Genomic DNA, 13,514 nt, shown 5'->3' on the forward strand with positions numbered 1-13,514 from the left:
ATCATTACTATTCCACATTAAAGATTGTCTCTTCCCATCACTGTTAGCTAACTATAAAAAAAGCAAATTGAGTTTTAAAAACATGGTGTATGAATGCAGAGTTGGAGTCTCTGACTTTTTCAGTGTTTAGTGATAGACTTCAAAACCTGATATGGAATAATTGAGGTTATTCTGTTATGCATATAGGTATTACATAATATACATTCTTAGAGCTCTATATCCTTCAATATTTAAAGATTTGAGAATCCTGAAATAAAAATGTCACAAATTAAGTATTTACATGTACCTCTAGTGCATGTTGTATAGTGTCCTTTTGCTTTCCAGACTGAGAGATGGTGCTGCTGATGCTGGAGGTGGTGGTTTCACAGATCTGCTCCCCCAGGAGAGCATCTTCGGGCAGCAGCGTCTCTGCCCACAGCCGGCAGATGCCATCGAGGCATGACGTGAGTAACACATTACAGACCAACCCCCTGATGGCAGAGACAGCAAAATTACTGCCTGGGGAACTCAGCTACATAGACATAGCAGAAATTAGGGGAGTGTACAAGAATTTAGTAGTTACTGTTTTATCCAAATTTCTGCTTCTCCCCTAACTGAAGGTTAACATGATTATCATTTTTAAACCTGGTGATACAGAACTTAATGGGAAGGTATTGCCATGCCTTGTTTCTTGAAAGTATAAGAAGAGAAGTCTCATGCTCTTGATGGCAAAACATTAGGCAGAATGTTAAAAAAACACCTGATCAAAGGCTTGCTTGCTTTTTGAAAAAAAGGCAGCTTTCAAACCTGGGCATGTACTTGCTGATGTTCCGCCAGGAAAATCCTGTCACTGCTCGGGGATGCGCCAAATAAACAAAGGAAAACTGCACATCCTCTGAGCCTTTTTTCTTTTCTTCATTCTCTTGGGGCAGGAGAGATGACTTCCAACCAGTCATAGGATACCAAACCTTCAAGAGGCAGTCATCCTAGGTAAACCAATAAAAAGCCAGGGGTTTAGGTAGCTATAATTAAAAATGTAACAAGAACAAAATCACAAGCAATAAGCAACTGCTGTTCTGGTATTGTTCATGAAAATTTGGCTCAGAACTAAAATTCATCTCGCTGTTCAAGTAACAGTAGGTGCCAGTAAAAAGTTCTTACCTATTGAGACTTGTAAACCAAAAGCAATCATTCAAATGAGAGGGTGATATTAAAGAGAATTATTAATTGAAAACTTAGCTTGAATAGTGATTTGACAAAAAGTATTGCAAACTGAAATAGAATTGATAACTGAACCCAGAATTCACTAAATAGAAACCTTCTTTAATTTATCCAGATATGTGCATATTATACCAGATCATAATGATCTCATTACTTTCAACAGAAGTAGAAAAGATTGTTTATGTATATCTGAAAATTCATCTAAGTATACTACATCTAAAAATTTTTTTTAAAAAAATATAACACATACATACATACAAGTCTGTATCACTGTCATTTACTCATGTATTCAGTAGGAGTACATAGATAAATCCAATTTCTTGTTGCTAAAATCCATGGAATTACACAAAATACAGCATTACATGAGATCATAATTTACCTTTGCTAAGATTACAATAGAATGTATGGTTCAGGTCTATACATATTACTTTTGTCAGACAAATGAAAAATACTGCAAAAACTCAATTATTACTCAATTATTCTTTTTTGTCCTTACCTTCCCAGCTGTTGCAAAATATTCACCATCAGGAGACCATGACATCAAATGTACTGATGTTGCAGTCCTAGAGAACAAAAGAGCAAGTTAAGTAAGGTCTATTTATTCTAAAATATTAGTCCATAGGTATTCAGTTGATTCAGTGTTACTGTTAATTATTTAAATTTAATATTAAATTAAGTAAAAATTAGATTAAGTATTTTATAGTTGTTTCTTTAAGCATACTTTTTGAATAGTAGGAGCAAAGAAGTATTTTCATACTTTATTGAAAAGACAGCTGAAAAAATTGGTTTAAATACAGCAAGCTAGGTTAGATTCAACAGGGGTGAGGATTTTTTATTTGAAATAACTTATATTGTTTGAATTTTAGGGTATTTAAAAGTACATTTTAAAATATAGGTGAGGTAGCATTGCAATTTGTCTTAAAACAAAAATTATCTCACTTGCACTGCCAGACACATTTCCAGTCATTTAGAACTGGGAGAACTTTATCATCCTTGATCTGACTGCTGGCATCATCATCTTCATCTTCCTCTAGAATGTCATCAGATGGAGGGGCCCACAATTGCAAAAAGTCTGTTGCTGTCAATAACCTGTTACCTGAAAGGGAGTGATACCAAAGCTATGGAAACAGGATGATGAAGGTATGTTGAAAGATTAAGCCTCTCATCATATTTTGTTGTGAATTATCCAGAATAGGTTAAATGCTAAACTTTAGTCCATTTTAAATATGATAAGGTATTCCATCATCTCACCCAGCTGGTTTTATTAAAACATTTTGAATTTATAGTATCTTTCAAGAAAGAATACCAAGGCTATTTATTTTGTTCCTCTTTTTGCATTGTTAAAAGGAGAACTTTGAATCATAGAATTGTATTTACCAATAAATGTTGCAGATGCTTAATAGCTATTCATATCACAAATAAATACAAAGACATCTTATAAAGATTTGTGTCTAGGTACATTGTTGACTTCAACTGTGCTAAAATTTCATTTAAATGATTATTAGCGACAATTTAGGTCAGTTAACAACTTAGCACTGTGATTCCCAAACCAAAATCTTACATAAGAGAGGCAAACACTTGGCACAGCATCTTAACAAATGTTAACTGTAGCCTCACATTTTATACAACACTGCCTGAGAAGAGGTAATTTAAAATCTGCATATTCAAGCTCTCATTTTATTATATTAACAATATTTTGTGTTCAAGTCATTCTAACTACAAATGTTGACCAAATATTTTACAAATGATGCATTACCTTGAGGATCCCAGGCCAGGTTGTAAGTCATAGAACTGAGGAAGAATTGCCCAGTTTTTAGCCACTGACACTTCAGCTGCTGTAGTGTAAAAACAGTCAAGGATTAAGTCTCACATCAACAGCAAAAAATAAAGATATTGGTATTTCTTTCTATATGAAATTGCTATTAAGCCTGCTGCAAAAGTATTAAGTAATAGATTGCTACATCTAGTTTTAGTATGTTTTTAAATTGTTTTGTAAAATCTATCTGGACTTGTCCCACATACAAATATTTCTGTAGATTACTTTTGAACTACTGCGACCATAGATTTAGAGGAACATAAGGGATGGCAGTATAGATACCACAAAGATTGTGAAACCTGCTTGAGAACATCCTCAGGGGTCAAGTGCTCAGCCATGTCTGTGCTGTTAAAATAAGTCTGGGTGCACTAAACAAGTCTGTGCTGTATGTCTGTCCTGCACCTCTCATAACCTCACAAATAAGAAATACCAGCTTGTCATTCTAGTATGAGACTCAAGAACAAAATGTTGGGAACTTAGGAGAAGTGCAGTCCACAGTTCATTCACTGAAAGAGTCTACCCATCCAGTTGTATTATGATTGGTGGAAACTGTTTATCCATTTTTCTGTTGTGTGCCAACATAATATAATAAAAATAACTGGCAGACAGACTTTTGCCTCTTCTAAAAGTCTTAACAGAATTAAAATAATGAAATACACACTTACACAATTTCTTTTATGAGAATTTATACCAAGTGGTTCAAAAATGCAAACAGCGTTTCCATATGATGCAGCAATCTGGGGAAAGGAAAGAAAAAAAAAAGTTGAAGACTCAAAATGTAAGGTTAGGAGGCAAGTGGAGTAAGTGCTCCTTAGTATTCCAAATTAGCTAAAGAATTTCCAGTACCTCTTCTATGTGCCAGGGTTGAAATTTCACTTGAAAAGTGAAATTAGTACAAATGTAATTAACTGTGTTATGGGTATATTTTCTTAAGGCAATTGAGGAAAATACTCTTGAATAAACCCACCTTTCACATTTTAACTCTAAACAGGGCAGACATCTCTTTCAGTGGCACAAACAGTCACAGTCATCTAGAGCAACTACTCTTTAAGCACAAGAGAAAGTTGATGCCTTCATTGCTTCTGCTCGTGTTCTGTGTACTTCACAGCTAACTAATGCATTAATTATTAGTGTCTGTGTCCCTAGATTACATTTTGTATCACTAAATAATAGTTACAAAAAGCGGAAAGAAATGCAACTCTATTTTTAGCATTCAAATACATTTTGAGAGGATATAAATGGTAAATAGAAAAACTGAAGTACATATGCCATTGAACCCTTCAGTTTCTTTCATTCACTTATTTCACAGAAATCTCTAAACACAAAATAGTATTCCTTAGGTATTTATCTGGGCCTGTTCCTAATACTCATATCCTTTAAATACTTCTAACTATCTTTAAAACTTCTCTTTCTTCTTTAGAAGGTTTTTAAAGAAAAACTGTTTAAGTCCTTCCCATCCAGGATCTGGTTTCCTCAAAACGGAAATGATGCAAAAGTTTCATGGCATTTATTACGAAATCTTATTTCTTCCTTAGGGGGAGGGGGAGAGAGGGTTGCAACAACAGAGTCAGTCAGAGAACAGACTGTGTGTTCGGAGTCCTGAATGCAGAACCACCCAGGGGTTTGTGGTGGTCTTGCAGGGACCATCTCTGAAGCTGGGATCTCTCTCCCACTCTTACTGGGACTGTGCTGCTGACGTTCAAGGGCTCTGCCAACTAAATCTGCCCAAATCCTAACTAGGGCTCCCTCAGTACTGGTACCAATTTTTAATTCTAGTCAGCAGTGACAACTGACAAACAAAATTTGCTCAGTGCTCTACCGGAACTCCTAGAAAATTTTTTTCCTTCCTCTTTCTAACCTGTCTCTCTAGCATTGTTTAGGGATTTAGAATGAAACCACTAAGCAAATCAAGGGGCCATGCAGTTATGACAGCTCTTGGTGTAGCACTTCTAAACACACTAAACATGCTGAAGCCTTTCTAAATGTATTTCAAATTCATGACTTTGCAGGACACACACACATATGTGTATATGTATGTATAGATAAATGATTTATCCATTTCTTCTTTTGTTAGATGGAAGCACACAAAATGGAGCCAGTAACCATCATTTCAGTACCATCCCAGTTCTGATATTGTACTGTAACTAATGCATCTGTTCACATCTTGTCACACCTCTTATTGCAGGTCCCAGAAAGGGAATAAAACCTTTGTTCCAACATGTCTCCTGCTTCCTCTACCCTTCTCCCTCCCCCAAATTACTAATAAATTGAAAGAATAAGACTAACACAAGAGGTGCTACTCAGAAGTCCCAGATCAATAAATCATGATCTTTGTTGGGAAATTAACTCTTTCATTCCCTTAATGTATTATGTTGCTGTTTAATTATTTAATTTAGAGTTCTCAAATTTTAAAACTTCTATAAAGATTTATTGAAATCCTTACCCTGCCTTGTCGCTGGGAGCACTCCACGCAACTGACCTGGATGTTTCCATGTTTAGCACCGGGAATAATCTGCACACATTCAAAGTCATTTGCCAGAATAACAATGTCACAACCAGAGCCATATGCCTGAAACAATTTTCAAAAGAAACAAAATTAAATGTTTATTTTAAAAGCTAACTAAACACTTGCTACAGGACTGATGTTTTTGGAAGCTGTGAACATCCCAGTTAAACAGGAAGTTACAATGTAGCGGGTTTGCTCCTCACTAATTCAGTGAGCAACAAGGAAAAACAAAGTAGCAAGGGAGACCCCATAACACTATCAGGGTTTAAATGAAAGCAAACAGAAAAGAGTAAAAAAAACAAAAAACAACTCAAATCCCAAATTGAAATCAAGAAACTTGAGCTCTCTATTTACTTTTTTTTGTTTTAAGTTTTAGTAGATTTTTTTTCTCCCCTCCAATTCTTGTTGACACTTAGAGCAAGGCAGTCAAGCCAGGAGCATTTCTTAATGAATTTGCATGTACCTTTCTTCAATAGGTGTGTCTTGTACCTCTATCTGCCTTCTTTATTATTTTTTAAAATCAAGATTGTTAAGGGATTCTTTTCTATAGTAATGTAATTTCTGGGCTTTTCTGAGTTTTAAGAAGTCATATTACTATAAGACTGTAAAACAACAAAGATTTCTTTTGGATATACTGTTGTGCAATACACTCTATATTCTAAAGAATTTGTTTACATAGTAGCTATAGAACAGTAACAGCCTGCAGCACTTTTTATTGGCAGGATAAATATATATACCTGTCTGCCAACCTTTCACCTGTTCTAAAAAGTTTAATCACTCCAGATTATCTGTCCCATTGAGCTCCCACCTTCAGGCACAGAAATCTCTCCCTAGAATCAATCTCCACTAAGCCTTTTACAGTAACCAGTTAAAGCTGGAAGTTTCTTTCCTTAAAGCAAGTTTTCCACTGATTCCAATACAGTAGGCAGAAATTTATAACACCTGAGTTAAGCAGAGAATGCAAGTCCTCCACAGTGAATTTCAGATGGTACAAAATTACTTGTCACTTTAACTTGTCCACTGGATTTTCCACAATAATTTCCAAAATACTGAGTCAGCCCTTGCCCTCTACTTTGAGATCAATCAGTGTAAAGGCTACTTTATTGTAAATGTATGAAAGTTGTATTTGTACTGATTTACCACCAGTGCCCCTCAGTGGCTGCACTAAGATGAGGGTGTAAGACCGCCACTGGAATCAGAATGGACAGTTTAGGTCTCACAACTTTCTATGTCTACTTCTAATTCTCCTGGGAAGGAGCAACAAGTGAGAAATGCTGAAAAAAAGAGTTTAACTTAGTGAAAGTACGTCACTGCATGGAACAGAAAGGAACAGCAATGCAAGCAGCAAAGCAAAAACTCAATCCCCAGAAATTAATACACCACACAACTGCACACACAAAAATGAAAATTGCAGATAAGACAGATTGTCTAAAAGATTTCCAAGGTCACCTCACAAAAATAGAATGACACAGTGCTGTGTGAGACATAATAACCCACACTGCTGTTCTGGGAAGCTCTGAGGAACTGATACTGGAGTGATTCACAATGTAAGCAGCATTGCTAAAAGGTTGTTGGAGCGAGATTATCTGTGTAACAGAATATCCCAGCTCCTTGATGACTAGGCTATGTGATTATTAGACTCAGTCTGGAAGGGAGTAAGTTATTATTAAAATTGAATAGGATTATTTCCAGGATGTAAGAGAAAGAAAGATGAGATTCTGAAATAAGTTCTGGCATTGAACAGAAAGTCCTTTTGTTTCATTGCTTTCCTATTTTTATACTGTATTCTTTACAAAACAAGCTTCACCAGCAGTGTTGAATACTGGATGAAACAGTATGGGCTCCTTAGTATGAAGGAAGAAGATTAAGACCAGGATGTGAATGCCCAGAAGTAGACAGGAAAATAAAAGCACATCCTCTTGTTCCAACAATTTATTCAGAATTCAAATATTCACAAGAAATTTATTCTCCTACTTAAACTTCAAAGGGTGAGCATTGAAACAGAAAAGAATTGAGTCATCTTCTTTTCAACAGTCTTCTCCATAACTACCAGTACAAACCTACTAAAAGATGTGACTTAAATTATCTAAATAAAAAGAGGTGTTGACCCACTTAAAACAAGGACTTGAACCTTTCAAATCCTCAATTCACTGTTGGTATTCATAACTTGAGTTGCAAATTTCAAGCTAAATTATATATAACTTATGATTAGTCGCATTTTTATTAGCAAGAGACATGTATGTGTGTGTCAAACTGTAAAAGTAAAAGGCTTATCAACTTCAATTTCCTTATGCTTAGTGTTCTTAAACATGCCCATTTGTATGTGTTTGCACAGCTCATAATGCATGAAACAGAAAATAATTTATCCTTGGCTATGTCTGTTTATTCTGTGAAGCAAAAGAATTTAGTGTTTCTCTTCAAACACTTTAGTTTTTCATCTTTTCTGTCCCCTACCTACACTTCTTCCACCAACAAAGCATTAACTTTTCAGCTAATTATGAACTATTTAGCATATTTTTACACAGGTAAGTGAAAAGGTGGTTCTTATTCATCAAGATACAGAGATCTCTTTCCTTTGTGAAATCTTACTGTCACTTGTAGGCATCCTACTCTTTGCCTGTGCTTCCTGCTGCACCAACAAGTGACTCAGCAGCCTGAGTGCCCTGTGCCAGCAGTGGGGACCCCTTGGTTAGGGGGGCAGGCAGAGCCCCTTCCCAGCAGCAGGACACCAGCCTTCAGCTCTAGGCTGTTAGAGCAAGTGCTGCTACCTCCTGGTTCTGGGGTCATTTTCTGAGTGTAGATATTTGTTGTAAGAATGTGCCTTCTTTCTTGAAAGTATATGAAATCTTAAAATAATTTTATGAAGTAAAGTCATTAGAACACACATTTGAAAAAGGTCCATATAGTTTTATGATTGAAAGACATTTTCATATTTCATGTTATATGCCTAAATGCAAGTTTTTCATTTGATTGCTTTTATGCAGCTTTTCTGATGTCTTCATTATATTAACATGTTTATACTTTAAGAGAACACTTTTCTGTTAAATCCTCTTTTCTTTTGTCCTTAAGCTGGTAATGCAGCATAAACACCCCACAGTGACAAAGAACAGGGAAGTGTCACAATATTTAACATCAGTAGTTCCTTAAGGATTCAGCTGACAACAACATCATGAGGTCATTTGTGCCACCACAGGTCTCTCCTGCCAGAGAAACAGAGGCCACAATATTGATGGTAGCAGACTGACAATCTGCCTGGCCTGATAAAAGGAATGGGAAATTGGTAAGCCATACAGACAGGAAAGATGAAAAATACAGCACCGAGATACAGTAATGGATGAGAGCAGCACAGAGCTCTTAAATAAACAGAATTATGAGCAGTGACTGAACAAAACAAGTGCAGTAAGAACCACCCACATGGAGTATCTGCCAACCTCCATTTCTAATGTCACTGATAACTTCAAGGAGAAAATTAAATGGAGTTGCAAAACCGCCAGAATGCAAGGATGACTTGCAAGATCCATAAGCAATTAATAAGCTGTAGTTTGCCAATGTTTGCTCTATCTGTCAAGATCTGGGACCACTGAAATGAACAATTACAAAACTTTAATTGAATGCAGGAGCACCACACAGAAGTAGGACATTGTGTCCTAGTCTAACAGTTTATGCTATATCCTCAGTTTTCAGATAATATGAAAGCAGCACATGCTTCTGTCTTTTTCAGCTGCTCATGTTTTCCAGTTTGCTTCTGGAACTAAGAGACAGGGAAACAATTATTCCTTCACAGTCTCATTCTGGTTTTTCCTTACACAAATACTTCTCTCTGTATAAAAAAAGCCAAAAAAATTCTCTTTCTATAACCTGCAACTCTTTACAAATTTGGCATAAGCATAATAAAACACAAGTCCTCAAGCTCCTGTGTGTACTATCAGGGATGCAGAGGCATTTCAAGATGGTAAATGATGTGGAAGAAAAACAATCGGTGTTATTAAAAAACTGAAATTCATAAACATCTAAAATTACATGAATTAAAACATCTATTGAAACCTGAAAGTCTGTACAGGGCTTAAAGGACTCCTCTAGTAAAACAACACTCATTTTTACGTTTCTGGCAGAAATTCCTCCACCTTCCACTTAGCAATGAAGACACCTGAATCCTGAACTGTTTCCAAGCTCTCATCAATGGACATCACTTGCACTTCCTCCCCCTCCTCCTTCCAAGTACTTCTAGAATTACATACACTTAATGCAAACAAGCAAAATAACTGAGAAACAACTCCTAACTTACTACTAGCCCATGGCCTGTGAAACAGGCTTTCCTAAATTGACATTTCAGACAAATTCATGATTAAATACTTTACAACATGCTTAAAAATACAGAGATAAGAGAACTTAGTAAGGATTCAGATATTAAGCATCTCCAATCCAGTTTACATAAAAACAGTGCAGAACATATAGATATATTTAAATAGTAATAAATAACTGAGAGGGATTTGCAAATAAGTAGGATGAAGTAGTGAAAACGTAGGAGAACCCAACACAGCAGAGCAAACCTATTTTCAATTGCTGTATCTTGTGGACATCTGTGTGAATGAAGGTTTTGCTGGTTTCAACAAGGTAAACAAATTTACAGGGGTGTGGGAAACTCATTTGCAATAGCGTCTGGAATTCACCCCACGCAGCTCCAGGCAAAGTGTCAGTACTGGAAAGAAATACATTAAGAAGCTTGTCCTTTTCAAAAATGAGAAATAACAAATGAATTTTTCTCACTTTTATCAGTAAAATTCTTAGATATCCCTCAAATCTGACCTTCTGATATTTCATTAACGATGTTTATGGTTTTGTATTTTGCGCGATCAGTGCAAAAGTAAATATCATTTCCTGCTTGTCTGACACTTGAAATTTTTATACTTACAGAATCCAGCCTCTAGGTAAATGACATAGCTATTTTTATCTATTCATTTTTAAACCCAGACTAACCTTAGAAACAGTTCCATTCTGTTGTAGCTGCTTAACCAGCTCTTTCAGAACAAAAGCTAAATGCAATCAGCTGTGGTTTGAAAAATGCATTTTACTACCTTTAAAAGCTTATTAGCTACCAGTTAGACTGTGAGGCACAAACACCTCTTCTGTCAGGGCAGGGTCTGTGCTGTAAGGCCCTCTGCTTAAAGCTAAACCTTCAACCTTCTGTAAACTCACTTGTGGAACACAGTTAGCAATATTTGCTAAAATGAGAACATGAACTAACAGCAAGCTGAAAAGTGCACAGAATTATTCCCAGAACTTCTGTCACTCAGTACTTTGACCCTTTGCTTAAGCAGAGTCTTTTCAGAGCTCAGAGGAAGGAGGCTGAGGAGACTGTCTGGTACAAGATAGCATTATGGAGCTATTTTGCTTCTAATCACCCTTCCAACAGTTTTTCCTGTGTATCACCCGCTCTACCAGACCATCCAGCAGGTACACACATCTCTGGGCCTCAGCCTTCCTTGGGAAAGGCTGGATGTGTGTCAGGATTGCTGCAGGCAGATGTGGGAGCTGAGGGAGGAAAGGACCCTGCACATTCCAGAATAAGCACTGACAAAACCTTTGTAGCCAACCTACAGACAGCCGTCTCTATTTCTTTGGATCTCTATGGTTTCACGCAGCTGCTAATACTTGTTTTAGCAGGCAGAGAGAAAAATAGTGGAAAATTATTTATTTCCCTGTCTTATTCTCAGAATAACTAGATGACTTTAACCAAAGCTTTAAAAAAGTTGAGGCAGACTGTGTTATCATCTTACCTCTAGCTACACCGACTTGGAAATTAAAAGCTTACCTTTATCCCCAGCAAGGAGTCATGTAAACAAGCCAAGGACAAACCACAGAAGAAGGGAAGAATGAAGAACCTGAGAATTGCAATGTCCCTAATCAGGTTAGAAGAAAATGTGTTTCTTCTCTCAGAATCCTAAGATTGCTGGACTTGGACATCTAAAGTACATTCATCTTAAGAGGAAGTTTCTTCTACTCCTCCTCAAGAAAAAAGGGAAATAGTTCCAAACCTATTAACTAGTGGGTACATATATATACGTACCCAACCCATTATTCTGCTGTTAAGCAGAGTATTTTTAACAGCAGTGATTCATTTCTGCACACAAAAAAAGCTGTATTTTCAAGTGCCTGCGATGAATCTGTTGTAGCAATTTTGAACCGTTCTCACGCATTCTCAACGCCCCAACACCAACCAAAACGTGAGTGGGCACATGTGCACACAAACAGCAGCTCCTGTGCCACAGCCCTGTGGGTTCCCACAGACACCTATGGATTCCTGCAGACAGCTATGGATTCCCACAGCGTGCTGTGTCCATCTCCCTTGCCCTCCTGCCCTCTCCCTGCCCTGCTGGTGCTGTGAGCCAGTGCCTGACAGGTGCTGGGGCTTCAGAGCAGGTCTGCAGAGTCAGGCTCTGTCACCTGAACTGCAAAACCTGCCTCGGGATCTGAGCTGAAGTCCTGGCTCCAAACAGCTCAGTGGTTTGGGGGCACAAAGCTCTGTCCAGACAGGTGATGCTGACTGACAGAATTTGAGGTTAGGCACTAATGAACTGCCTGCAGTCAATGGTAGATTATGGTTCTACTAAGTCACACGGGTAACCAATTTCCTAAGAATCTGGATATAAGACCTCAAACTGCCTGTTTGCAGGTAGTTTTTACCTGTACAGTTTACTCTAGGATCAAGGCCTAAAAGAACAGGAAATAATACCATGAATACAGAGAATGAAGAAAAAGCACAGAAGAAAGTTACAGCTATGGAAGTCCATAAGATACATTTATTAAAGCATACTTATCTCTTTAGCTCCTTGTTTGCTCTATTACAAAAAAAATTGGATACAGCAGCCAGAAAAACAGTGTGATCTGTTATTTGTAGTTCCATAATTTAAATCCTACCAAACAATCCTGCATCGTTTTGGAAGATGCTACCTTTGCTCTTGGAAAATTCTTGTATAAACCACAATACACATTATAATTCATTACTGATGTTATCAAAGCTATGACAAGAATGGGCATAAAGTTATGTTGCATAATACTATTTGATTGACTTTTCAAATTGCCATTGTAAAAAGGAACACATTAGAATGTGAATGTGAGTAAATGACTTCTTATATAAAAATCAAAAGTAAAAGAGGTCCCTTTAATAGCAGTATGGCTGCATAGCAGCAGAACGAGGAAAATAAAGACAAACATGGCACCTTTTATTTCTTAAGAGTATCTAGCATTCATTACTGAAATAAGACATTGGTGATAATTCACTGCAAGCTTTAAATGTTTCACGAGTCTGCTGACATTTATCTTACACTAGAAAGGATGTTCTGCATCATTTTGCTTGGAACTGGTTTGTGCCTGGGATAATCTTGTTAATATAAAATGCAATAAGACAAGTGACACCTAAAGAATAAGATACTGATTATATGGCAGCAGGAAAACACTGCAGAAACTGATCACTCACCAAAATCAAAGCATACCAAGCATAAGTAACCTAACGGAGTGAAACTGACATTAGAAATTGACAATAAACTAAAATAGCCTGTGAATGAGAAACAGATTGTTTTATAAACTACGGGGCTCTTGAAATTCACTTAGTGTGTATCTTTATCATCTTTTCCTGTTTCTTTTCCAGTTTGAGAGGAGCATTTGACAAATTGGTGTTTTAATTTTTTAATTTGTGTGTTAAGGCTCAGTAATGGAAGGCAGACGCTCCTCAGTAGCGGGCAGGCTTCGTCAGAGCCCCAGTGCAACTCACTGTGTGCGCTTTGCAGATAAGATATAAACATACACAAAAATATATTATAAAAAATTTAAAAATAAAGACAGACAGAAGGGCCCAGCGAAATCCGAGCACACCCACCGGGGGGTTTCCCCGGTTGATACAGAGCACGGGGCGCTGCCAGGCGATCCCCGGCCGCCCCCAGACCCGCCGGTCCCGCAGCGCCCCCCGCCCGCCAGGATCCCCTCCCTCCGCCG

General features: G+C 37.3%; 1 protein-coding gene and 1 long non-coding RNA gene across 3 annotated transcripts in view; one reads left to right on the forward strand and one right to left on the reverse strand.

Annotated features, from left to right (window-relative positions):
• The window catches only part of DMXL2 (Dmx like 2), a 47,529-nt gene that overhangs the window by 33,839 nt on the left and 176 nt on the right, over positions 1-13,514 (reverse strand). For both annotated transcript variants that reach the window (XM_063169704.1, XM_063169703.1), the window contains exons 2-8: positions 5,460-5,585; positions 3,682-3,753; positions 2,957-3,035; positions 2,140-2,296; positions 1,697-1,763; positions 787-965; positions 287-470 (exon numbers count right to left, since the gene is read on the reverse strand). In XM_063169704.1, the coding sequence (XP_063025774.1) occupies positions 287-470; positions 787-965; positions 1,697-1,763; positions 2,140-2,296; positions 2,957-3,035; positions 3,682-3,753; positions 5,460-5,585 (864 nt within the window). The remainder of the gene's footprint in view (positions 1-286; positions 471-786; positions 966-1,696; positions 1,764-2,139; positions 2,297-2,956; positions 3,036-3,681; positions 3,754-5,459; positions 5,586-13,514) is intronic.
• Positions 2,219-12,748, forward strand: LOC134425246 (uncharacterized). The gene is made up of 2 exons (XR_010029620.1): positions 2,219-2,340; positions 11,347-12,748. It is a non-coding gene; the product is annotated as an uncharacterized LOC134425246 (long non-coding RNA).

Source organism: Melospiza melodia, chromosome 15 (assembly GCF_035770615.1).
Source record: "Melospiza melodia melodia isolate bMelMel2 chromosome 15, bMelMel2.pri, whole genome shotgun sequence".
NCBI lineage: Eukaryota > Metazoa > Chordata > Aves > Passeriformes > Passerellidae > Melospiza > Melospiza melodia.